Consider the following 26,181-nt stretch of genomic DNA (forward strand, 5'->3'; position numbering starts at 1 on the left):
TTGAGATGTTGGTCCCTGGCTGCTCGGCCGGCCGTGCGGAACCTTCGTCTTGCTTGCTCCCTACTTTTCCATGGCACCCTCAGTGCTCCCCACCCCCAAATGTTCCTGTTTTTCTATCTTTATTGTTGCTAAATCACAGCTGACACTTTCCTGGCCTGGGACTGAGCCCTCAGGTCTCTGGCCGTTCCTTATAGGAAGGGTGAAGTGGATGGGCAAAAGCAACCTTTCCAGAGGAAGATGCTGGAAGGGGAGGGGTGGAGTCCCGTGGGCCCGCACTGGCCTTGACAGCCCCTCGGGCGGGCGCCTTCCCCCGGGCACCCTTCCTTGCATCCCCTCAGCTTCCCCCGCCCAGGAAAGGCCAGCAGAGCTTCCTTCCTTCCTCCGGGAAGCACATCTATCCAGGGCAGGATCATCCCGGCGGCCACACAATGGCCCTTATCAGCCGTGGAGCCAGGCGCAGAGACCCAGCACACACCAAGTCTCACATATTTCCTGTTTCCACTCTGCGGGTCAGGGCTGGGCCCAGAGCGGCCATATCCTGACTGGGGCCAAGAGGAGGGAGAGCACCCCCCCTTCCCCTTCCCGCCTCTCAATCACTGCTGGACTCAGCCCTCCTGGCCACAGGAGGCAGGGGTAGGACTGTGTGAAGACAGAAGGGCAAAGGGGAGAGGTGGGCACGTACAGGACATGCATGACCCAGAGACAGGAGGAGAAACATGGAGCCTGAGAAACAGGAGCCCTGGGGTCCTGCCCCAGGGCTGCATTGATCAGTTTGAAGAGCTGAGTAGAATGTTTTGCAGTTGTTCTCACACAGTAATCTTGCGAATTGGAAGGCTATTTGTTATTTTATAGAAACTGGGACTCCTAGAGTAGGGTAGAGGAGGGTACCCTACTCGTAGAGTAGGGAAGAATAGGGTAAAGAGGGGACTCTCATTCGAACAAAGCTCTTGACCCCATTCCTGTGTTTCTGCATGACACCACAGTTCAGGGGATCACGCCATTTCTCTGAGCTCTCGCTTCCCCCAGCTACAGAAGGCTGGTAACACCCATGATGGTTGTGCGTGTGAGAAGGAAAGACGCAGGAGAGTTCCAGGGTTGGGCTCCTCAGGTGCCTGTGTGTTGTGGGCAGAGAGAGAAGTTACCTTGGGGACCTCGGGGTAGAGGGATCTGGGGAGAGGTGAGGCAGAGAGAAGAGATGGTGATGTTTTTGGAGAGCTTAACCCAGGATCAAGGCTCCAGACTAAGGTGTGTGGGGGGCTTCCCTGGTGACTCAGGGGTAAGGAACCCACCTGCCAAGGCAGGAGACCCCTGGTCTGGGAAGATCCCACATGCCGTGGGGCAACGAAGCCTGTGCACCAAAACTGCGGAAGCCCGCACGCTCTTAGAGCCTGTGCTCCACCATGAGGGAAGACACTGCAATAAGTCCGCACACCGCAACAAAGAATAGTGGCCCCTCACTGCAGCTAGAGAAAGCCCAAGCAGCAACGAAGACCCAGAACAGCCAAAAATAAAAACATAAGATAAAATTATTTAAAAAAAAAAATACTAAGGTATGAGGGAGTGCCAGGTGAGGAGGGATTAACTGGTGAGAGCAGAGTGAACACCTTTTCTGAGTTCAGCCCCAAGAAGCCCACTCTACCTGCTTGGCAGGAGTGAGTGAAGTGCCCAGCAGCAAAGGAGGCACAGCCCCCTGGGACCCAGGACCCAGGACCCAGAGGGCCCCCATCCCAGAACCTCAGTTTCCCATTCCCACACAGGCAACCTCTGTCACCCTCATCAGACACAGACAGTCTAGTCTGGACGACAGGGCCCTCATCCTGGACTCAAGTAGGAGCCCGTGAACGCGAGCCTGTTTCCACCACCATCACAAAGGAGCCACACACAGGTGTAAAAGCCACTGTTTCTAATTAACCCCCAATGCAACAGCCAGAGAACATGGCATGTTCTCTAGCCATGGCCCGCTAGAGGCCAAAGGGACAGTTCCAGATGGCTCTCAGGGTGGAGTCAGGATACAGAGCAACTGGTGTCCCTGTCTCAGGTCCTATGATGGGTCTGATGGTCACAGAGCAGGCTCCCTGAGGTGTCTTCTGGAAGAAGGTGACCACTTCAGCCACTGTTGACTCAAGGGAGATGGTGGGCATGGGGCCAGGCCGCATCCACACAGTGCCTGGGGAATGCTCTCTGAAGATGCCCAGGCCAGATTCTCCAGAACGTCTTGACTCCGGCTCCGCCTGCCCCCTCTTCTAGGTCCCAGGGCAGAGAGAGAGGGCAGATCTCCGGCCAGCGACAGTAAGCGAGGATAGGGGCAGGTGAGATGGACTGGGCATGGGCCGCCCTGCGAAAGTCTGTGGCCAAGCTCCTCTATCAACTGCCAGCCCTTCTCAGGAGGGCACTTTGGGGGCATGGAGCCTGACCCATGAGCAGAAGCAAACTTAGGTGCAGTCCTCTGCTCAGACCCTGGAACTTTCTGGGCTGGATTCCTTGAGCTGGGGGTGGAGGTAGGGGTATGTGTGTGCTGTTGGCAGGACACACCTCAACCTGTCCACAACAACTATAGGAGAGCCTGGGTGGAGGGCTCTTCCATCCTGCCTACTTGGTCACTGGCTTCTGCTGAAAGCAGGGATCTCAGACCCTCTGCCCACCCTTCAAGGGGACAGGCAACAAGATGTCAAGACTCCTGGGACCCAGTGCTCTGTGCACCAACCAGTCTCTGCAGCCTGTACAAATGGGAGCATGTCCCCCGCCCAGGCAGCCTAAGGCCCAGGGTGGCGTGACAAGAATGCAGGCCTGTGCCAGATGGGGCATGTGCCTGGCAGGCCTGCCTGGGCGGGGCTGGAAGTGTGTGGGGAAAATTCAGAAATGAGATGCGGGAGGGAGGGTCCTTCCTGCATCCAGGGGCCTATCTCTAGATCTTCACTGTTGACAAACTAGCTGATTTCACTCACACCTCAGCAACAAAAACCTGTATTTAAGGGGCCCATTCCAGAGATCTAGACTGAAGAGAGCAGAGGAAGGTGGCCAGGGCTCACCCTGGGAGGTGGAGGATGCCGATGCCTCCTCTGGGGGCTGGGCTGGGCTGGGCCCCCAGCTCCTGGCAGTGGTGGGCAGAGCTGGCTGCCAGCTCCGGCCTCTGCCCTGGATCACTCTAGCCCGGCTCAGATCTGTGGCTGGGCTTCATCCAGCGGGTCCTCCTCCAGGAAGGAGAAAGGCTGGATCTGCAGGGATAAAGCAGGTGGTGAGTGGAAGGGGCAAGGGGCAGGTTTTTGCTCCATGCCTTCCATCTCCCCCATCCCCAGATGGATGCAGCTGTATGGTGCAGGGGAGTTGGGGGGGGGGGGGTTCCTCGGCCCATGGCCTCAGGGAACCAGCAACAGGCTTGTCATCTGGGCTATCCTTCCTTCTGTGTTGTGGCTGTTCCTTCACTAAGCTGTGTCCAATTCTTTTGTGACCTCATGGAATGTAGCCCCCAGGGCTCCTCTGTCCATGGGATTTCCCAGGTAAGAATACTGGTGTGGGTTGCCATTTCCTGCTCCAGGGGATCTTCCCAACCCAGGGATCGAACCCAGGTCTCCTGCATTACAGGCGGATTCTTTGCTGCTGAGTCAGCAGGGAAGCCCACCCTTCCTCTTACCCACCAGTATCTGTTACCTTGAAGGGTTTGCTTATCCCCACCACAGAATGTAGGTTGTTGCTATAGTAAAAAAGGAGAAATGGATCCTCAGTCTCAGGGATGTCGCTGATGTTGATGTATACCTGGAGGCAAGGACAGACAGATGTGGGTCAGCTCTATGGCCTCAGGCCCCATCCAGCTCTCAGCAACTAGGTATCTAGCTCTCTGCTCCTTCCAAAGGACAGAGAGCTCAGGCAAGCCCCCCTGCTGGCAAGGTGGAACCTCTGTCTCAGGTAAGGGGGAAGGTACCTGGTTCAGCCTGTCACTGAAGGAGACCTGGTTGTCCCTGACCCAGACATAGGAGACGTAGTCATTAATGTGGCGCAGCCCCACCTGTAGGAGGGGGGGGATTGGGTGGGTGGTCAGTGGTTTGGGAGGACACAGGACCCATGTCAAATCCTAAGAGGAGGATGGTCTCATTTCTAAGGCTGGCCATCATAGCATCATCTGCCTCCTCCCCTTCATGGCCAGCCCCTCGGTAGGCAAGGACTCCAGGTAGATGAGGGTAGCTCTGTGGTCTCTATGCCCAACTCCCATGAGCCCTCAGCATGGATAAACCAGTGGGGTGCGGCCGACGGGCCCCATCACCTTGTACAGGCCAATCCAGTCCCAGGGGCTGCTGAGGAAGTCTGTGGTCAGGGAGTAGCTGATCAGCATGTCGCTCTCCATGGTGCACGGGATCTCGGGCAGCAGGGCGATCAGCGGGGCAGACACCAAGGGCTTCAGCTACACACAGGGGTCAGAGGGGTTCAAGTCCCACAGCAATGTCCCCTTCCCTGAGATGGGAGTCCTGACTGTGCCCTTCCAACAGGTCAGGGTCTCTGCGAGGGGGGGGGGGGGGGCAGCCAGTAGAGTGGGTTAGCTGTCAGCTAGGCTGCCTGGAGGGTATCAGCCCTTGACTGGCCGGCTGGAAAGAGGGACCAAAGGCTGGTGGGGGATGGCTGGCCCTGCCAGGGAGGATGGGCCTGGGGCCGGGAGGGTGGGTGGGTAACCTGGCAGAGAGCCAAGTACTGGGGGCAGAGTATGCAGGTGCGGGAGGCTGCAGGAGCTGCTGACAGGATGAAGAAAGCAGCCAGGGAGTTGCTCTCAGGATTCCATGGCTTCTGACCCAAAGACCCAAATTCAATTTGGGGGCCTCTGGTGAGAACAGCTGGAGGCACGTGGAGGGACACACAGCGTGAGGGCAGTCGGCAGCTCAGAGGGGCCCACACTACCTTGGTCATTAGACAGCAAGATACAGGAGGAGGGGGCTCCCTCTGCAACCTGAGCCAGGGAGGTTTAGGACAAATGAAAGGAAGTCCTACCTCACACAGTAGGTAATAAGCATAATGGAACTCAGGAGCCCCAAGGGACAGTACCAAGAGGAAATGAAAACCTACTGACAAAGGGTTTGAACACATTTTTGACAGACAGAGCCAGCATGGCTCCTAAGAACAGTGAGACACCTGACCTGGGAGGAGAGGCAATCGTGTCCTCCTCCAGGTCTCCCCGGGGACCTGCTGAGCTCTGAACCCAGGGCAGGCGGGTCTGGGATGTGGCCCGGCACAGCTGTGGCTCTGCCAAGTGCCAGGCAGCCTGGAGATTTACCTCCAAGTCAAAGGTGCAGGTGACAGGCTTGTGGTCACTGACGGTGTACACCATGTGGCTGACATAGCTCCTCAGCGACAGGGCGAAGGGGGCCGGGAGCGCAGGGGTGTGGGAGTTGGTCTGGGACTGCCGCTTGAGCCTCCAAAGGATGCGATCGGTCCAAGCAGGCTTGCGCTTTTTCTCACTGGGGATGGGGGGGGAGGAAGAAGGGGAGAGAAGGGTCATCAGGCCAGCAGGAAGGGACCCCCTCGAGCTCCCTTGGAGTCCCTAACGCCAGGGCCTGTCAGCCGCCATGAGATGCCCCTGGACAGAGCTGGTGGAGCCCAGCCTGGCTGTGGGCAGAAGCATGCCCCGTGGAACCAACAACAGTACACAGGTCTGTGTCAGACTCAGCCAAGGACCCTTGGTCTGGTCTACATTTTTATGAATCAAATGGTGACTCAGAAACACTCCGTCTAAACCGTTTATTTCCTGAACAAAAGCAGCAGAACATCAAAGAGGCTGAGGTTTGGAATGTGGGGTTAGAGCTGAGCTGGAACTTGGCTCCCTCCCACTCCCCGCAACTACCCACTCCCCGAAACTACAGATGCGATCTTGGGAAAGGGAAGGGAAGTATTTAGGGAATCTCCCCACATACCTTGGACCAGGACCATTTATCCCCTCTTCACAGGTGGAGAAAATGGGTCTTAGAGGGGTTGGGACTTTCCTAAAATTGCCCAGCCATAGTGTGGTGAAGCCAGGACTCTGGGCCAGCCAGCATGACCACAGGGTACATGCCCGTCATCACCAGGCCAACCCCTCTTAGGCCTCAGCTCTTCATCAGTAAAATGGAGATAACAGTAGTTACATCTCAGGGTTACTGAGATGCTTAAATGAGACAAAACACAAAAAACAGATAGTGCCGTGCTTCATACAACACAAGTTGCCCCTGGACACTGGCTCTTATGAGGCTTTGTTCTCAAGAGTCAACTGAAGACCTGCCATTCCCTTTCTGTACTCCCAGCTTCCCCAATGGGCATGACAGACACCATACAGCCTGGTCAGATGATTCACTGCTTTAAAACTTTTAAGGACGGTCTTCCCTGGTCCAGTGGCTAAGACCCTGCGCTCCCAATACAGAGGCCTGGGTTCCATCCCCGGTCAGGGAACTAGATTCCACATGCCACAACTAAGACCCAGTGCAGTCAAATAAATAAATGTATATTTTTTTAAAACAGCAACAACAAATCCAGCAAAAACCTTTTAAGGAGTCTTCACTGCCTCCAGAATAAAGCTCACGTCTCCAAATGTGGCTTTCAAGGTGCCCAGGAGTCTGGTGCCCAGATTCGACCTTATCGCCCACCTCCGCCCCAGACCCACCTTACCCTGGTGAGCCTCTCAAGCCTCTGGGCCTCTGTTCTTGAGGCTTTGCTGCCTGGAACGCCCTGCATCGCAGGGAGAGGCCCAGTTTCCATGCCGTCATTGTCCCTGGCTGGCCCTGACCTCTCTGCTTCCAAAGCACTTGACACAAGTATGTCTACTGTTACACTCCATTTTCCATGTTTCCATGTTTCCCCCTCAGCCCATCAGTTAGTGTGAGCTCAAAAGGCAAGGAAGGGGCTCTTGGTGTCTCCTGTGTATCCTTGGCATTAGCAGAGAGCCTGGTATGCAGTAAGTACTCAACGGTGTAATAGTCACTCACTTGCATCCAACTCTTTGTGACCTCATGGAGCCTGTCAGGCTCCTCTATCCATGGACTATATCCAGATAAGAATACTGGAGTGGGTTGCCATTCCCTTCTCCAGGGGATCTTCCCAACCTAGGGATCGAACCCATCAACAAGCGCTCATGAAAAAAAAAAAAACAAAAACAAGTACTTGTGAAATACAAACAACTAAATAAAAAACCCAAGCTCACTCTCCTTCCTCAAAAATGTCCAGTTAATTTTAACATATATGACTTCACATACTTATAGCTTGAAAGGCTATTTTTGTCTTCTGCTTTATTCACTTACTATTTTAAACAAACATTCCTGCCACACCTTCATCACTTCAATAGCAAAATGGTTCTCCAGCAATAGCGGCAGAATGGTGGTGCCCTGGTGGTGAACTTCGACTCTAAAATTGGAGACCAGTTGGTGAAAGGTTCTGTCCTGTTAACGCAGAGTTCTGTGTTGGTGAATTTGGGGAGTGGTGCTCTTGGAGGAGGTATTGAAGCTCTGTGCCCTTTCCCATACCTTGTTCTACACATCTCTTCCATCTGCCTATTTCTGAGTTGCATACTTTTAAAACGAATCAGTGATCTAGTCTAAAAAAAAAAAAAAAAAGTTCTGCCCTTGGCAAGTGACACCATCACTCTAAACCTCAGTTTTTTCAACTCTAAGATGGGGTGATAACAGTACTTACTTCAAAAAACCCTATTGAGGGAGTGTTGCAGAAGTGGTGACTGGCTACAGCACCTCTGCTCTGCGCTCCTGGCAGACCTGTGACCTTTCACGTTTCTGAAGAGTGTTCATGGGATGTTGGAATGGGATGTCAGAATGAAGAGTGTTCATGGGATGGAATTTCCATCCCAGAAACTACAGACACAAAACCTCCAATCCAACCTTGGACATCAGTGCCTAGCAGTTCCTGAAACGTGGTAGTGAACCGCACGGATGCACCACTCTCCCTGTCGAGGCATCCTCCTGCCCCCACTTCCCCATTATGGTCAGAATCCTCCCCAAATCCTGACCGCAGCCCCACTCCTTCCCCCTCAGGACCTCAGCCTGTCTCCCCTTCTTCCTTTCCCATGGCCTGGTCCACACTCATCACTGGGCACCTGTATTGTTCATTCTCTTGATGATCTTTGTTGTTGCTGTTCAGTCGCTAAGTTGTGTTCAACTCTTTCTTGATCCCCACAGACTGTAGCCTGTCAGGCTCCTTCTGTCCAAGGGATTTCCCCGGCAAGAATACTGGAGTGGGTTGCCATTTCCTCCTCCAGGGGATCTTCCCAATCCAAGGACTGAATCCATGTCTCCCGCACTGCAGGCAGATTCTTTACCACTGAGCCACCAGGGAAGCCCTCAGTCACCTTTACTGAGCCCTTATTATAAGCCAGGAGACTGGGGAGGATCTGATAAATGGGACTGACAAACTTGCTGAGGATCTCGTTTAACAAACAGAAGACAAAGGAACAAATAAGCAGAATAAATATATTCCCCCAGTTCTCCATTCCTGGTAACAGCTAAACACGGGGTCCCTCCATGCATCACGTGCCTGTGGCAGGCACCTGACTGTTCTAATCCTCCCAACCCTGGAAGGGCGCCACAGGTCGCATCTCCCTTCTCCAGGACACGGATGCTGAGGGAGGTCACCGTGTGCAGGTGGGAGCTGGGTGCCTGCCCATGTTGCTGCCCATGGAGTCAGCTCTCCTCCACTGCACCCATCTCCCCCCAGTCTGCCCCTCAGTGGCCGATTCCCAGCGTGTAACCCGAGGGGGGCCTCACTGACGCTTTTTTGGGCTGAATGGTCATGACTGAGAACAAGAACTGTTTTTTTTTTAAATAATTTTTATTTATTTATTCATGGCTGTGCCGAGTCTTGGTTGCTGCACGGCCCTTCCCCTAGTTGCGGAGAGCAGGGGCTACTCTCTAGCTGTGGTGTGAGCTTCTCATTGTGGTGGAGCGTGGACTCCAGGGGGCGAGGGCTTTGGTAGTTGTGGCTCATGGGCTCTAAAGCACAGGCTCAATAGTTGAGACACATGGGCTTAATTGCTCTGTGGCATGAGGGATCTTCCTGCATCAGGGTTCAGACCCATGTCTCCTGCATTGGCAGGTGGATTCTTTACTACCGAGCCACCAGGGAAGCCCCCAAGAACTGTTTCTGGAGATGTCAGGCACACCCCGGTTTACGGTGCTTTTCTTACATTAATACTTGGCTGAGATTGTGATTTTTACAAATTGAATGTTTGTGGCAAACCTGCATTGAGCAAGACTACTTGGAACCATTTTTCAAATAGCATTTGTTCCCTTTGTGTCTCTGAGTCACGTTTTGGTAGTTCTTATAATAGGTCAAGCTCTCTTAGGGGTATAATTGTTAGGTGATCTGTGATCTTTGATGCTACTATCACAAAAAGGGAGGACTTGCCAAAGGCTCTGAGACTGGTTAGCACTTTTTACTAACGAAGTTTTTTTTTTTCCTAACGAAGTATTTTAAAACTAAGGTATGTACATTTTTTTAGATATGTTATTGTACATTCAATAGACTACAGAACAGTATAAACCTAACTTTTCTGTGCACCAGGAAACCAAAAAGTTTGAGTGACTCTATTGTGATATTTGCTTTACTGTGGCGGTCTGGAACCAATTCCACAATATCTCCCAGGCATGCCTGTGATATGTCTTTACTTTCTAAAAATTAAGACCAAGTAGCTCTGCAAGATTCTCCAGGCTTAAGAGCCTAGAAAACTTGAGCCAATTTATTGGCCCCAAAGGAGTGATGTGTTCCATTTTTGGGTCTGGGAGCATTTTCCTCTTGGCTCCCTATAGATGGCTTCTAAGTGTCCCACTGAACTCTGGACTTAAGAGTCTTGCCTAGTTTGATCATAACATCCTCTGCTCACTGCCGAGAGGGGAGGTGGACTAGGTTCCTGTGGACTGTAACAAAACCCTACTATAATCCCTGACTTTAATAGGATTTCCTGCCCTCAGCCCTTTCACCCTCCCCTGTAACGGAGCCGACCTCGTTTCTCATTACATCTTGGCTCCAGTATGCTGCCAAGGCCGGGCGAAGCTGCGAACCAGGCCCCGCACACAGCTCAGTCCCTCTGTACAGCGGGGCATTCCCACTCAAAGTGCTTCTCATCAGAATGCCTGTCCTTTCTGTGAAACCTGCTGCCTCTCTGACAGCTCTCATTGACTCCTCCTGGCTTCAGCTGCCCTCCTCCATTCACTTCGCTCTCTTTTACCACTTCCACACAGAATTCTGGAGCCTTCTACTGGCCAGCTCCTGGACTTGAGAGTGTTTATTTGGCTTGCTCACTCTGGGTGGGTCCCTCTACTAGACTGGCTGCTCCTTAAATATCTTATCTGTCCCTTTTGTCTTCTCAGGCTCCCAGTTCAAACACAAGGCAGGCACACTGTGCTATAACCAGGGACACTCATAAACCAGATCTAGCCTCTGTGCTCTGGGCATTCATAGCACAGCAAAAAGGGCACACCATGTCTTAAAAGACACTGAACACACGATGTGCAAGGCTTGCAGGCAGCGTGAACAGCACGAGAGAACTCTCAGCGAAACTGGCAAGGGTCAGGGAAGATTTCCCAGTAGAGATGATGCCTCAACCAGGTTTTCAAGGATGAATAACAGACTGATCACACAGGAACGTTTCTACTCCCTATGTGGGGCTCCTGCCAACCGCAGGCATTCCCAGCAGGGGATATTTCATTTGTGATGTCCCCCTGTAATGCCGTTGTTCCTGTCCAGACATTCCTTCATTTCCTGGGCTCCAAGCAAGGGGAAGCATGAGTCTGGATTCACACAGACCTCAGTTCAAATTTTTGCTCCATCACTTACTCTGTTACTACCTTACTTAGCCCTTCTGAGATACAGTTTCCTTATTTGTAAGAAGTCAGTATCAACACTGTCTACCTAATGAAGATACAGTAGGAATTAAGTGAAGTGATGCGAGCAAAGCCCTCTGCCCAATGCCTGGCCCGTGGTCAGCACTCAGTGATGTCAGTCACAGTGTGGATTGTATCTATCATAACATCTGCCTTCTCCTTGGCAAGCTTTTTGCTATCCCAGCCCTGACCTCCTTTCTGCTGCTAGCTGGCAAGACTGGCTGTGTGGGGACGTCCCTGGTAGTCCAACGGTTAGGACTCCATGCTTCCAATGCAGGGGTGTCTATTGGATCCCTGGTCGGGAAACTAAGATCCCACATGCTGTGTGGCACAGCCAAAAAATAAATACACATTAAAAATAAATACAATTCATCAAAAAAAAAAAAAAAAAAAAAAGGACTGGCTGTGAACCTGGAGGCACTGTGGGCTAGAGGAAAGCATCATGGGCAGCACAATCTGGAGAGGTCTAGCCCTGGCTCCACTATCCCAGCACAGCTACCTGGGGAAGACCGTGAACATCTCAGCCTCTCCACACCACCTGCGTGACTTCCAGCCTCCTGCCGCCTTCCCTCCCGTACCCGGGGTGTGAGCAGAGTGACGCCTGGCCACATGGCCTGTCAGCAGCTCTCTTCCTGCCGGCAAGTGTCAACTGGTAGAGGGGCCCGGCTAGTCCCACAGAGGCCTGACAATTTCCACGATGACCCTCATTTCCAGTGGATGGCCGGGGAGACTGACGGCTGCGGACCTGGGCCAGCGGGAGCCTGCCCTCTTCCCTGCTTTCTGGCTCGGGCTGCGGCCCAGCCGGCCCTCGGTTCCAGTGTTCCTGGCCTCTTCTTGTGTGCACGGCCCCTGGCTGTGACCCCACTCTGTCTTGCTCCACAAACCTCAAATGGCTCACACTCTCCCCCTCGCTTGGTGGGGACATTGTGGCTCTGCCACACGGCTTCTGGCCCTGGGCCAGCAGGGCCCCCTCGCATCCTGGCCTGGCTGTGGACAGACCTACTCACCGCCTAAATCCCAGAGGCCTGGGCTACCCTGGGGGCACCTCCCTCAGAAGACAATTCTGCTAGGGGAATACAAAGAGCCCCGAAACATGTAGTGGGTTACTCTTCAAAGAGATGAGGGTCCCTGCCCTAAATCGGGTCAGGGGTTTTGGATCCGAGCTACTTTTGCCCCACTGCCTAAGTCTAAGGTCTTGGTGGTTACCTGTCCCTTTCTCAGTTCTTTAGAAAGGCTTTCAATAAAACTCCGACCTGAAGACCTGAATCTAAAAACAACGACAGCAGTTATCGTGGTGCCTACCGGGTGCCAGGCACTAGGCTAACATGCCAGGTCTTATTTATTTCTTTTCAAATATTTATTTACTTGGCTGCCCTGGGTCTTAGTTGCGGCATGTGGGATCTGACCAGGGATCGAAACCGGGCCCCCTGCTTTGGGAGCTGGGAGTCTTAGCCACTGGACCACCATGGAAGTCCTGTGGTGGTCTCAATGAATCCTCAGTCCCATGAAATAGGTACTGTTATCATCCCCATTTTTAGATGGAAAAATTGAGGCTTAAATACCATGACCAAGGTCATGCTGCCAATAAAGCACAAACTGTGCTTCTAATTTCTAACCAGGTACATTATCTCTGCATTGTTCCCCACTAACTGCCCCACTGACAACTCCTACTTCATCTTCCTTAACTAGTACCCAACCCGCTCACAGCCAGGGCAGGACTACTTAACACCAGTGACTGGCTGAGCCAAGCTTTCTGTCCCCACCATCTTCTGGGCAGGACCAGAAAGCCCTGGGGGGCAGGAGGGCAGGAGTTTGAAGGATGCTGAAGTACAGCCCCTCCCCGATCTCCCGTGCCCTGCAGTCAGCAATCAGCTGTCTCCCTTCCCCTTCGGCCCTACCTGCCCCGGCCCCAGCCCCCATTCTGGCCAGCACCAGCTCCCCTTCCCGCTCCCTCCTGGGACCATCTGGGACAGCTCCCTCGGTCAGCATCTCATGAGGGGTGCAGAGGCACCGCTCCTGAGAGGTGATGGCTGGATCTAGTCCTGCTCCCCCAACACTTCTAACTGAAGGTGGGTCCCATGATCACAAGGGCCAGCACGGTCTGACTTCCCAGGCCCAGATCTGCAACAAGCACATCCTCTCCCGGTGGGGCCCCCTCACCTGGTGTCATAGTTGTTGGAGTTCTTATCAAACTTGTAGGTAGGCGGGAAGAGCAGGGAGCCCTCCTGGAATTCCCGGAGCAGTGGGTCATGTCTCTTGGCGATGCTGAGCTGGAGGAAAAGGGATTGGCACTTGCCATCGCAGTGGGGCAAGGTTCAAACCTGGCAGTGCCCTCCCAGTCTGCTCCTCACTGCCCCAGCCCAGTACCCCACCCCCAGGACAGCAGCTGAATGCGAAAGAAGGCAGACATCACCCCCACACCCCCACCCAGAGTCCCAGGGGAGGGAGCCGCCTACCACTTCCCTGTCCCTGGACCACAGGGACCAGGCTCTGAATTCTATTTCCCTAGGAGCCACTAGCAGAAGTGTGTCAGAGGGGAGGCTGGGGTAGGCGGGGTGTCCCAACGGGTGGTATCTCATCCTCAGGAGGCAAGACAGGTCGGGAGTGGGAAAAACAACAGGGACATTGAGGGCTGGTGCAGGGCCGGCAGGCCAAAGCCCTTCTCGCTCCCCGACCTCACACACACCTGGTGCTGGAGCGCCTCCAGGTGGAGACCGGGCTGGCCAGACAAGCCTGGCTGCCCCACTCCCAGCAACCAAGGCCTATTAGACTCTGCCCTGCCTGGGGTCAGGGACTTTGAAGGCTTGGGAAAGGAGAATGGGCGCTAGGGAATCTCCCCACACCTCCTGCTGACCTTCCCGGCCTTGGGCTCAGAACTCTTTCCCTCAGGCTCAGATCCCCCTCTCAGATACCTGATCCTTCTCCCATAGGTCACTGTAGCGCTGATTTCTTATGGATTCTCGAACAAAGTGCAACCCGAAGTCCTCGATCCGAAAGTTCATGTCTCCAAACCAGAGAATGAGGCTTCAGAAAGAAAGGAAGGCAGGTGGCCTGAGGGTCTGTGATGGGGTCAGAGCAGGCAGGAGACCACAAGGGCCCTGACCACCCACTGCAGGGCTGCCAGGAAGCAGAAGGCTCGAGGAGGGGGTGAAAAGCCAGAGGCTGAGGGAGGATCAGGTGAAGACAAGGGCGGGCCGCAGTGGGCCTGTTCTCCTGGCCCCCACCGGCCATTCAAGCCAAAGGGACCAGCCCTGAGGGGCAAGTGGTGAATGTGGAACAGGCTCTAGCCCTCCCTCCCTGTCCCCCAGCTGGGCACCTGGCACCAGGTGCCCCCACAGGGCACACCTGAGAACCAGCCCTCCCCGGGGACCTCAGGAACCACGAGGTTCTTGACCTGGGATGTTCGGAAGCGTCCAGAGTTTCTAGGCAGGATAGAGGGGCCAGGGAAAGGTAAGGGGTCCCAGAGCCCAGGCAGGCAGAGCTGAAGAGGAGAGCAGACCGGGCATCAGGGAAAGAGGCTGCGGGAGGGCGGGAGATGGGGGCAGACTGCCTCTGGCGGGGGAGCAGTGACCGGGCAGAGCAGGCTTGCCGGGGCTGGGCTGGAGGAGAGGGCAGGGGCACAGTTCACAGCAGCACGCTCACTCGTGGTCCAGGATGTTGGGGATATCCTGTGCCTCAAAATTCTGCATCTCCAGGATCCGATCAAAGTGCTCCAGCCGCTGGTCATTGTTGGCCATGTGGGGGGGCAGGTGGCAGTTGATGATGCTGACATAGTAGCCGTAAAGCTTCAGAAAGATGTTGACACCCCCTTTGTTCCCCTGGTAGGTGGGCAGGAAGGGGGGGGACACACCTGTTTTCCCATCCGGGGCCTGAGGGCAGATGGTCTCAGTTCCTGTGGGATCTCCCAGGATCGGCAGACACTCACCTCCGCAGAGCCCAGCTCACCCACCTGCCATCCCAGGGACACTAGGCGCCCCAGAGGAGGGAAGGCAGCTATGCGGGGCACTGGCCTGGACAGAGTGCCAAGATTCATTTCACCCCCTTTTTTCAATTCATTCATTCCCTTTTTCAGTTGCCCAGCTCTAAAGCCCCCAGCCCCGCTCCATCCAGTGAGAGAAGGCCCCCCCCAGCTCTTGACTCAGAAAACAGCTCAGTCCTTACCCAGTACCCGAAGAGGCCGGTAGGGGTGGATTTAGTAGACAGGACCTGGATAAACGGCAAATGCTGGTACTTGGCAAAGATCAGTAAGAGGAGCCCTTGCATGCGGACACTGGAGACCTGCAGGACAGAAGGGTGACAGTCATTCATGTCCCTCCAGGGCCTGTGCTGGGCGCCCTTGAGAACCCTGAGCCACACGGATGTCCTGCCCCAGGGGTCTATGGCATCTCAGTGCTGATGGAGTCTCAGCTGCCAAATGAGGCAATCTGGGGGCTCAGCAAGGGGGTGGAGACATCCCACCATCAGGAGGGCACTGACTCTTCCAACCCAGCCCATGTATGGCCAGGCGCCCTTCTCCCTAGAGCCCTCCTGAGCTCCCCCGGGTACCGTGCATGGAGGGGCTCAAAGAACTTCAGAGATGCTTTATGGGACAATGGCTAAGGGCCAGATCTAGGTTCAGAAAAACCAGCTCGGGCTGTTAGTATTTGATGCCGGACAAATCTATTTTCTCATCGATAAAGCAGGAATCTATCTTAAAGATGCTGGATTAACTGGTAGCTCTTGATATTAATTTTTACTTTAAGGATTCTTGAAAGTAAATGCAGAGAAGGGACATGAGCATGAGAGAATGGGAAATACTCTGTATCTTGATTTGATGGGTGGCAGCATGGCTACATACACGTATAAGAATCCACCAGACTCTACATTTCTCCATACATTATAGCTCAGGGAAAAACAATTAAGAAAATGCTACTGAAAATAATACACACTATGGGCAGCTGGTGTCCCTGAACGCCACGCAGAGGGGATGAGAGTGAGCACAAAGGACGCGTGTGCGCAGGTTGGGGGAAACAGCTAATTCTGGCCAACTTGTGAAAGAAGGGTCCCTGTTCTGCAGAAGGACTGAGGCACAAGGAGACTAAGGAACCCGCAGGACCACTTTGGACAGCAGCTTCAAAGGACCAGGACTGCCAGAATCCCCGCTCTCAGCTGCCGTGGAGGTGGGGTGGGAATGGGCCTGTGACCCTCTCACAGCTTCAGGCTGTCTACACCCACCACCCGAGTAGCTATTTCCGGAGCATGAGGTGCAGAGGCCAAGGAGGAAATCCCCGGGTGGGGAGCATGTACTGGGGCCTTCCAGGAATTATGAAACTTGATCCCGCATGCCAGGAGCTCTGGGATGGTGGAGGAGTCAAGGGAGGGGGAACCCTGAACCCAAGACCGAGGGACGGAGGCATGAACACCAGGGCTGGGCACAGGTTACTACCAATGCGTCCCCGACTTCACCTTCTACCCCTGTCTTGGTCTCTCCCTTTTGCAAGCAAATAGGACAATGGGAGTGGGGAAGGGCTGGACTCCCGGGGGGGCGGGGCGCGGCGGTAGGACTGACTCCCAGGGAACTGAAAAAAGATTTGGGAAGAGTTTCAAGATTAATCTGATCCCACAGAGCAGGTGGGGGCCACTGAGCTCCACCCCACAGGCTAGAGCCCACTCTGAAAGAGCAGGGAAGTGGGGGTAGGGCAGGGAGGATGGAGGTGGGGGTGGGGCAGGAAAACTTCAGATTGGGAGAAAGGGTGGGGCTATGGGGAAAGGCAGGAGACTTGTAGGGGAAGTTCTAGTTGGAGGAAATGAAGGAGGAGGAGCTAAGGAAGGGACTAGAAGGAGGGAGGCTGGGAGCCGAGGAGCAGGCAAAAGGGATCAGCATCAGGCTTCTCAACCTGTGGCCAGCAACTTCCGGCCTCAGGAACAGGCTGCAGGCAGGGCTCTACTCTACTCTCGGCTATGTGAAGGAGGGGCATCTGCTGTGGGTGCCTGCCAGGCCCTCAGGCTGGTCTCCCAAACTCAGGAGGCCGCACGGAGAGAGTGAGCTGTGTCCATGCCACAGGATGAGCTAATTTCCTTGGCTCAAGTCCATCCCACCGATGCCTTGCCAGTGAGCTGAGGTACAAGGAGGCCTCCAGTCTTGGGAAGGGAGTGGGTGGTGAGAGACAAGTGGTTTTGCCCTCTGAGAGGGGCCAGCTCCAAGTCTGCAGGAAGAGGCCCGAGTTCGATCTGGGGGGAGCCAAGGGCTTGGGGACTGGCATCTTTTAGCCTCAGCAGCAGGATCACATCTGACATGACCTGGTTCTGCCCTCCTCCAGAGGATTCACAGCTCTTGCCTCAGCACCTCTGGCCAGATTAGGGTAATGGAGTGAATTCTGAAGCAATCCAATCACCCAGAGAAAGGAAAAAAGGAGTTCTGGTATTTCTGAGAAGCAATGCTTCTTGGAGGTATTTTTAGTGGGACTGTGTTTCATCTCTCAGCTGTGCAGGGCAGATGAGTAAGATCCAGCAATCTAGAGCATTCCTGCAGATTATCCTATGGTCAAAACGGTTTCCTAAAGAATACTGGCCCTATAGACTGACAATCCTTCTCCTCCACATGTGTCTCTTCTGACCTCTGGGTCTCTGAGGATTTGAGGTGCATGTCTCTTAAGATCAGAGGACACCCTCTGATACCAGCAGGAGAGTCACAGGATACCTGTCAGCCTTACAGATCACCAGTACAGTAATAAAGTACAGTAGTTAAGGACACGGGTTATGAAGTTTGAAAGATCTGGATCCAAATCTGTTACGATCTCTGAGTCTTGGTTTTATCCATATAACACCTATATTTCAGAATAGTTAGGAATTTTTTTAATAATGTACATAAAGAGTTTGTTTATAATGCTGATGCTTTCAAACTGTGGTTCTGGAGAAGACTCTTAAAGAGTCCCTTGGACAGCAAGGAGATCAAACCAGTCAATCCTAAAGGAAATCAATCCTGAACATTCACTGAAAGGATGCTGAAGCTGAAACATCAATACTTTGGCCACCTGATGCCAAGAGCTGACTCACTGGAAAAGACCCTGATGCTGGGAAAGATTGAAGGTGGGAAGAGAAGGGGGCAACAGAGGATGAGATGGTTTAATGGCATCACCGATTCAATGGACACAGGGTTGCAAAGAGTTAAACACGACTGAGTGACAGAACAACAGAACACCACCACCAATAAGCACACCATAGATAGTGGCAATTACTATTATACTCTGAGATTTCAGGCTGGGTCTTTGAGTAGAGATTGGAGGCTGGGGGTGGGGAAGGCAATGAGGTGTTACTAAGCCCTGCTACGCCTCCCCAAGGAATTCTCCCAACCTGAAAACTATCTAAGTGTTAAACTAGCCCCTGGGGTCCCAGCTCAGCTCCAGCTACTTCAGAAAGACACAAGGCAGGCAGGAGCCCCAGGGAACCAGGTGCAACTGGGGTTTGGGTCTTTAAATAGAAGGGTAACAGCATGAAAGCTGGACGGGGAGACAAAGGACTAGGGATTAGTAATAAGAGGTGAGACACATTTCCCAACTGCCCATGAACTTGCAAGTTACCTTGACGAAGCTCAGAGGGGAAAGCACGTCCATGAAGTAACTGCTCCATGGGTCTTCAAAGGCAGTGTCAGAAAGGAGGCTCATGATCCCACAGTTCAGTTCCTGCAAACTGCCCATCCCAAATCAGAGGCCTGCCCCCGGCCTGGAGGGCACTGCCCTCGGCCGACTGTCCAGCCCTGGGTTCTCCCTCCCCTGTGGCTACTGCTTGCCAGCTCCTTGCCATTGCTGACCCAGGACAACAGATGTGGCCTGGCTCTGATGCAGGCTGAAAGTTCTTGGCCTTCACACCCCAGGGCGAAGGTGAACAGGTTACAGTGGTTCCCCATGGGACAACTTGGGACTGGTCAGGCTTACCTGATCCTGATCTCAGATATAGGGATGCGTGACGTGTCCTATGGACACCTACCCAATGACGTATATGTCCAGATTCAGGTTCAGGTTGCTCAGCTGAAGCAGATCACTGAGGTCTGGAGGAGGTGCTGCAGAGGCCACGTTCCACGTCACAACATGTATGCTGCGAAGGGAAGCCACGGAGGAAGGAGGCTGAGACCTCGTCCAGGTAATAGACCAGGGGCTGCGCCTGCTAATGGCCGGACCATAATCTGTTATAGTCAGAATGGGAAATGTGTGCTTTTCTGCGTCCACTGGAGGGAACAGGGGCACTGAACTACAAGCCCTTCATCTTCAAGCCCTCTGTCCCCTGAAGCAGGAAATGCCCACCCAGGATTGGCTCCTCCATGCAGGTATACAGCTGCCCACGGCTGGCGGCACCTGTGCTGCTGACACCAGGAGAGCTGCCAACGAGTGGGGCTGAAGGTTTTGGAGTCAGGCAAGGGAAGGGGTGTGAATGGGGTGGGCAGTGAAGAATTTATTAATTCTAACAGCCCTTCATCTGTGGCTCAGTCAGCAACTTCCCACCCCCCACTCTTCAATCCATGGGGTCCCAGGACCACCAGAAAGATTCTGGACGTTCAGTTTTCACCTTGCGAGAGGCCTGAGCACAGCAAAACAGGGGAATTTAAAAAATAACAGATAAGGGCACCACCTTTCCTTCCTCACTCATCCCTGGAGCACAACCAATTCTGCCAAGCATTTCAGAGAGGCTAACAAGATTCTAAATAACAGGTTTCCCAACATCTTTCTCAAGAGTCTACCCAATTTTGGGAAAAACCATCAGTTGGATAACATCCAACGCAGCTTCATATAAACCCCAGGGAAACAACAGATCTAATCAGCAGCTCTCAATAACACTGGCTTCCTCAGAGGCTCAGGGGAAAGAGAGACTTGAAAATCTCTTCATTTGAACAGTTACAGCAGTGCTCCCGGGAAGCCCCCAGACTGTGCCGAGTTCACAGCAGGCAGGGGCTAAAACCCCACAGAGACCAAGAGAGCCAGCAAGCCCCAGGGAAGTCCTAGGCACACCGTAAGGAGGAGGATCTGTAACAGCAGATTTAGAATGGGGGCAAGAAGAAAAGGGCAAGATTTCCCCAAACATCTTTTCTCCACCAGAACCCCGTTCTTAGAGGTTCGAGTTCTAAAAAAGCACAACCTGAAGAAATTCTTGGCCAGCTTAAAGCAACTTCCTGCCCCTCCCTCCGAACATCAACAAAACAATAGGAAAACCACCTTCCCAGGCACTCAGCCGGAGGTTCTGCCCCTTCGTTTGTTTACGATCTCCCCCTGCTGTCCAACGGAGGATTAAAAGGTAGCTCTTTCACGGCAAGGCTCCTTGTTTTCCCAGGGACCTCCAGAGAGGGGATTTCTTGTTCCCACTGTTAGGTCCCAAGATTAGCAGCAAATCCTTGCATCGTGACTGGCACTAAGTTGGTGATTAGCGTTGTTAAAGAGCAAGCATGAGACCAAGCTATTATCACTTCACTAAAGGATCTTATCTAAATCTGATTGTGGATTTCAGGTCATAACGGGATCAGGCAGATCCCATGATGTATGTGCTGATCTAAATAACAAGGTTTCTACTCTAGACCTAAGGGGAGAATGCTTTGTTATAGCTTTAACTTCAAAGAGCCTAACACTGCTCCCTCCTCCAGAATCTAACTGGGACACCTGCTAGGGGCGCCGAAGTGGGTAAGAGCTTGGCGGCCTGAGTTTGGAGGAGGCGCAGGGTTTGAGCCCAACATAGCTCTCTTAGATACTGGCCTGGGAGAATGTGAGAGGCCTCTGAACTAGAAGCAACCTATAGGTCTGGCCCCTTCTCTCCCAGTCCGGTTCTGGCCCAGACCCGCAGCACTGACTGGGTTGGAGGTAGCGATCCCTCCCCGGGCAGCCGGCCTGCCCGCAGTCGCCTTCCTCACCTGAGCGTCCTGCATCTCGGCTCGGTCCGTGGGTTCATGGCCTCCATCGTCCCCACGCAGTGGCCCGGCCGGCTTGCACCTCGCCGGTCCTGGCCCAATCGGCTCTCTCTGGGAAGCAGGTGCCGGCCCGCTCACACTCCCGATTGTTTTTCTTCCGGATTCCGACCCTTCGATTCGGCTTCCGTAAGAGGCGGGGCCGGGGCGTACGGAGAACTCTGGGTGGTGGGTCCGCAGGAAGAGGCAGGACTCTCCAAGGAGCGCGAAACGGAGAAAGGCGAAAGGAAAGGGGCCTAGGGGACGGTGGACGTAAGAGAGGCGTGTCCCCGTAGCAGCAGAACCCGACGCAACAAGGCCCGGCCCGCGGGGCGCGGCGGCCGAGACTCCGCCCCCGAGGCGCCCAGGCTGCCCCGCGCAAGGCTGGCCAGGAGGGGCTGTCTTCCGGCGGAAGTCGACGCCACGCCTTCTCCGGAGCGTCCCTTTTCACAGAGGTGTCAGGGTACTAGGGCACAGATTTCTACAGGTTCCCAACGCCCAGAGGAGCAGAGGGCGAGCCGGATGGGACGCAGCCAGCCACTGTACGGCCTGTAATCCACTCTTAGCCCCCAGCTACAGGTAACCTCCAGGCCACTGAGCGCCTCCATTCTCCACTTCCAACCTTCAGTGTTTTCCTCTTTCCAAACCCGTGCACACTGTTACACCTTGGACATTTTTAGGGGCTTCTGGGCTCAGAAAATAAGCCATTGGTGAACGAAAAATAAGTCACTACCTACGCCCAAACATGAAGATTATTTACGGTGCCAAAGATGATGATTTCCTTCAAATCACTGGTTCGTTAGTCTTTTTTGGGGTGCGGGGCAGGACCGTGCATGGGATTCCTTTGAAGATCTGAGGAGAACCATGACTCTCCCAAGAAAAATGCAGGACAGTTTTACAAACAAGCTTCGTAAGGTTCAGACCCAGAAGCCAGGGTACGAACTCCCTTAAATAAATGTTTTGCTTGGTAGGAAGGATAAGGGGGATGTGGACAGTAGGGGAGACAAAAGCAAGAAGCAAATACTACCAGTGGAAAATGGCCCCAATACTTTAAGGTATGTGATGTTTGTATAAGTAAAATGATGAGCGATTGTCTTAGTTTACAGAAATCCATGTGCCACAATTTCTAGAGGTACCTTGGATCTTTCTAATCATTCCCTGGTAAAATGGGGGATGTCGGCAAGAGTTTGAGGATATCTAAGTTGTAAAATGGACATGAGAACATCACCAATAAGCTGGACTCCAGACAGCTCTGTCTAGGATTTTATTAGACTGCTTTTTTCCCCCAATATACCTGTATTGGAAGATTGAGACAAAAAGGCACAAACTCACATTAAATAAACAAAGTAATCTAATCAGGTCTACAAAGTGTTTTTGTAAAAGAAGTAGCACTAGGAACCAACCAAAATAAGTCAGGGAGTCCCAGCAGGGACTGTAAGAGAATTGGGGAAGATATACACGTGCCCACAATACTGACCCTGTCCCCTACAAACTTCCGTGAGAAGGCCAGAGCCCAGCACCCCTCTTCCCCCAGAGGCACCGCTGCTTCCAACTGGGACTGTGGCCCTGGAAATCTGACGGAAGCAGCTGGTCTGAAGGGGCATGGCACATCCTCAAAGACTACCCTTGGAGCTGAGCTTTGCATCCTAAGCCCCTCTGAGTGCTAGTCAGTTAGGGCAGGGTTTGTAAGAAGGGAAGGGAGGTACTTAAAAGGTATCATTGCCCAGCAGCGACACTCTCCACGGGGACAGAACAGACCAGGCTCATCCCTCCTGCGCTGATGTGGACTGGAGCCCCAGATCCAGCTGACCTCTGAAAATTCTAGTTCGGCTCACGTGGAGGCTGAACTGGAGCAACAGGTGGAGGTGGGTGGAGCTAGAGAAAGAGCCCACAAAGAGCAAGCCCCGCTCCTCCCCAAGTTGGAGTGATATGTATGAATCTCAGGGAAGAACTGAAGGAAGGAGACCAACATCTGCTGACCCTCAAACCACGTAAACAATAGTCTGCTTACATTATCACTGCTTGTTTCTCCCAGGCTAACGCACATCTGGACTTCACTTAGCTGATGAATGAAAGAAGGGAAAGCTTTAAGCACAAATATAATTACAGCTATTACAGAACTTGTAGGAAAACATTTACATTTTTCTCCAGTAGGAATGCCACTTCAACTTTCCCTGTCAAATAAATGCGACCAGCAGTTGGGCTGCTAATAACCAACTGAACTGCCCCAGATCCATTACTATAGACCCCACAAGGTGTGGAGACTAAAAGGAAGGTGTGATGGGGTATCTCGTGGTCCCAGAGGGGACTCAGTGAAGGCAGGAGCTAACCACGCTGAACCTGTCTCCCCGCCGCCCCTTGCCCCAGGGGGGCCACAGGGAAGCAGCCATCAGGAAGTCCCAGGCATGACACTCCCTTATTGCACTTAGAAATCAGTAAGGCAAAACAAACTGACAAAAACCTAAGGACAGATCATCCCATTCTGCTTCTCACTCTCCCAACAGAGATTTGGTCTCTCGTTAGCTTGAGTCACTGCACACTTGGCCAACAAACTTCACAAGGCTTGGGAGATGTCAAGTGACACCAAGGCTATCTCAGATTCTCCCACTGGGAAGGCGTACTCCAGCGCTGCCAAGTCACAGGCAACTAGGAAGCCCTCGGCAGCCTCTGCTCCCCCGCAGGCCTGGACTTTCACACCAGCCAACTTTGGTAGAATTCGCCACTGCGATCACTACTGGCTCTTGATTGTCCAGGGCAGAACTCAGCGTGGGGGCAAGACAAGCTGAGTTCTTGATCCCCAAATTCTTTTCTGGCCACTGGAGAAGAGGGGGGAACGTGTTCTGGGAAAAAGCTTTTTGCATGCTTGTTTTGTGCAGCATGAAAAGATCAAGACCCCTTGTGTCCTGATCAGCCTCAGACAGAGGACAGGAATCTAGAAAGCACAGAGAGGAGGGGGTTATTGCTGAGTGGCAGCACCAGCCCGAAAGGGAAGAAGAGTGTGGACATACAGAGCTCCTGGGGACAGCAGGGGGGTGGGGAGTGGGCACACTATTAGGCATACATGGGGCAGACTCAATTCTAAGGGCCACGCGGGACAGTCCCCTCCAGGTAGAGTTGACCCGGGCATATTACAGGCTCTGCGGAGACTCAGACAGAGTGGGCAACGGGAGGGCCAAGGAGCCATAGGTATTTCTAAGACTAGTGACCAGAGATGCGATGCCTGGGCAGGGGTTATCTGTTGTTTAATTTTCAAAACAGACTGGCTGGGCCTTGGGTACTTCCATGGTGCCTAGAGCACTCCTAACAGTGGGTTCCTGGGAGCAGAGATCAGAGTTATGAAGCCACACTGATGTTCTGTGGAACTAGGGGGGAAAACAAATCTATTTCTACCTCATCCCCTCTCCCCATGTGAGCACTCAAAATTGCAAAGACCTGCCCAGGAAGCCAAACACTTCAGTTTATCCCAAGGTTAAAAACAAAGTAAATCGTTTAAATCACCACATCACAAAAGGTAGCTATTTTCAAAGACTAAAAATGTCACTTGGAAATAAAGGGGAGGGGGGAGGGCACACAGAAATGGGTCAAGAACACAATGGTTGGAGAGGGAGGAGCTGTAAATACAGCCACCTACAACGCCACATATCTCAGAGGGGCAGGTTCCCGCTCACGCGGGCTTCATAATACCAGACGGTCTATTTGTTCACAATAGTAAAGGGCATCTAGAATTAGCTACGGTAAGGGGTCAGAGTTGCCTGAAGAATGGGCACAGAAAGGCTGCGTCCGAAGATGGCCTGTCATTCAGGAGCATGGAGCTGCTGGGCCTTCCTGGTGACCACTGTCTTGCAAAACTGGAAGAGAAATAAAATAGAAACACTGTAAATCACTGACGGGGGGGATTTCAAAAGGAGGAAGGATGCCAGGCGGTGTGGTGGGGGTGAAGAGAGAGAGGAAACTAAGGTCCAAGCAGTGACAAGAAGCTGGCATCACCACAACCCATTCTGTCCTACACTTTTATCTCCCGGAAGTTCTCCTCAAGCATGCAGGGCAGGAAAAGTAAGCAGAGGTTCGTGTCACAGCGGGTGAGGTCTCAGGCCCCATCATGCTAGAGAGCAGCCAGGTTTTATTGGATAACATTATTTTTTCTCAGAGCCAGATGGGGAGCAGGGCCAGGCCTTTTGTCCCATGCCTAAGCCTCTCTGAGCTGCTGGAATAAGAGCAAGTCTGGAGGCTCTGGGAGCTGACAGAAGGAAGGATCTTGGGAAAGGGTGACCATGTGAAACAAGGGACATCCCAACCTGGTCTGTCACCTGAGCAGATATACTCTCCCAGTACCTGAAAGATACTGTCTCTGATGGGGACAGTCTGGGATCAGAGGGTACAGAGAGGAAGGAAATGAAGCACCAGACCCAACAAGGACCACTAGGAAAAGCTGTCTGGCCAGCGAATTTTCCAAGGGAGGAGCAGGGAACGGCTCTGGTCCAGGGGGTAAAGGAGCAACCAGAAGACCAGCTTCCACTTGAAATGGCTCCACTCATGGGCGGGAGAGTAATTAGGTGCAGATAAGCTTTGATTCTCACCCACCGCCCCCTCCCCAGCCCCACGTCCCACCACCCTGCCCCTGTGTCTAGTGGATATGTATCCAATCACATGGATCCCTGAAATGTCTTGAAAGCCATCATCTCTTTCAGTGGAAGCCCGAGAGCTCTCTGGCACCATGACCATCATTATGACTAGAGAGCAGGATGAGGAAAGAGGCGAGGACCCAGACTGATGACTGATTTTGGCATCTGTGATGCGCTCAGTGAGAAACTTGGTACATACGGTGCGGGAGGGGGAGGAGTGGCTTTAGTCGTCTGCCGTCATGCCTTTCACTGGGTCCTTTTGTCTCATCTGCAACAGAAGAAAACAGGACAAATGGAAGGTGTTTGCCGCTGCTGGAACTCCACCACAGGTACAAATTCCTCCTCCTCAAGCCTGCCAGCGGATAGGGTAGAGCATGTATTTTGCACACAAACCAAATCAGAAAAAGTGAATTCTGTGTACACAGGGCCAATGCCACACTATTTATAGCTCTGTCACTGGTCCCACTGCCCATGATTTCTAGTTCTCTCCCCTGCGTCTCAGTGTTGGGGTTTAGTTCTTAAGCTCCTCTCTTTCTTTCATTCATTCAACAAATATTTATGAAGCATCTTTTTTTTTGGCAAGGCACGGTTCCCAGCCTGAAGATTTCAGCCATGAACCAAAACAGACCAAGTTTCTCCTCAAGGAGCTTACATTCTGGGACAAAGTGAGGGGAAGACAGAGAAACTAGTCCATGTCAGATGGGGCTGCAGGTTGCTGGGATGGAGAATGGCTCTGGGGAGGTGCTGTTTATGAGCTGCCTGGGGAAGGCCTCTCTGATAAGTGACGTCTGAGCAGAGACATGAAGGAAGTGAGGCA

General features: G+C 53.1%; 2 protein-coding genes and 1 long non-coding RNA gene across 4 annotated transcripts in view; 1 reads left to right on the forward strand and 2 right to left on the reverse strand.

The window, feature by feature from the left end:
- Nucleotides 1–1,888: 1,888 nt before the first annotated feature.
- On the reverse strand, nt 1,889–21,077 carry INPP5K (inositol polyphosphate-5-phosphatase K). Of its 2 annotated transcripts, XM_020909822.2 has the most exons (12): nt 20,710–21,077; nt 18,804–18,911; nt 18,398–18,506; nt 15,000–15,116; nt 14,481–14,656; nt 13,751–13,862; nt 12,999–13,108; nt 5,258–5,441; nt 4,259–4,396; nt 3,920–4,003; nt 3,649–3,753; nt 1,889–3,215 (listed from the first exon to the last, which is right to left on the reverse strand). In XM_020909822.2, the coding sequence occupies exons 1-12, from the start codon at nt 20,754–20,756 to the stop codon at nt 3,156–3,158; spliced, it is 1,350 nt and encodes a 449-aa protein (XP_020765481.1). In that variant the 5' UTR covers nt 20,757–21,077; the 3' UTR covers nt 1,889–3,155. The 2 variants fall into 2 exon arrangements, with proteins under 2 accessions (XP_020765481.1, XP_070334931.1); XM_070478830.1 differs by lacking the exons at nt 3,920–4,003; nt 20,710–21,077 and having other exon boundaries at nt 18,804–18,933.
- Nucleotides 21,078–21,110: 33 nt separating this feature from the next.
- On the forward strand, nt 21,111–25,820 carry LOC139039040 (uncharacterized). Its single transcript, XR_011492171.1, has 2 exons — nt 21,111–21,321; nt 25,431–25,820. It is a non-coding gene; the product is annotated as an uncharacterized lncRNA (long non-coding RNA).
- PITPNA (phosphatidylinositol transfer protein alpha) overlaps nt 21,994–26,181 on the reverse strand; it is a 36,193-nt gene continuing 32,005 nt past the window's right edge. Inside the window, exons 11-12 of the mRNA XM_020909819.2 lie at nt 25,564–25,632; nt 21,994–24,590 (exon numbers count right to left, since the gene is read on the reverse strand). Coding sequence (XP_020765478.1) covers nt 25,588–25,632 — 45 coding nt within the window. The 3' untranslated portion in view covers nt 21,994–24,590; nt 25,564–25,587. The remainder of the gene's footprint in view (nt 24,591–25,563; nt 25,633–26,181) is intronic.

Source organism: Odocoileus virginianus, chromosome 17 (assembly GCF_023699985.2).
Source record: "Odocoileus virginianus isolate 20LAN1187 ecotype Illinois chromosome 17, Ovbor_1.2, whole genome shotgun sequence".
NCBI lineage: Eukaryota > Metazoa > Chordata > Mammalia > Artiodactyla > Cervidae > Odocoileus > Odocoileus virginianus.

Bases quoted from the DNA above. Each gene is read 5' to 3' on its own strand.
- INPP5K (XM_020909822.2), bottom strand. From the start codon at position 20,756: ATGGAGGCCATGAACCCACGGACCGAGCCGAGATGCAGGACGCTCAG. The intron at 14,657-14,999 runs GTAAGGACTGAG...CCCACCTACCAG, and splicing joins CCGGCCTCTTCGGGTACTGG to GGGAACAAAGGGGGTGTCAA. The intron at 3,754-3,919 runs GTACCTTCCCCC...CCTTGCCTCCAG, and splicing joins TCAGTGACAGGCTGAACCAG to GTATACATCAACATCAGCGA.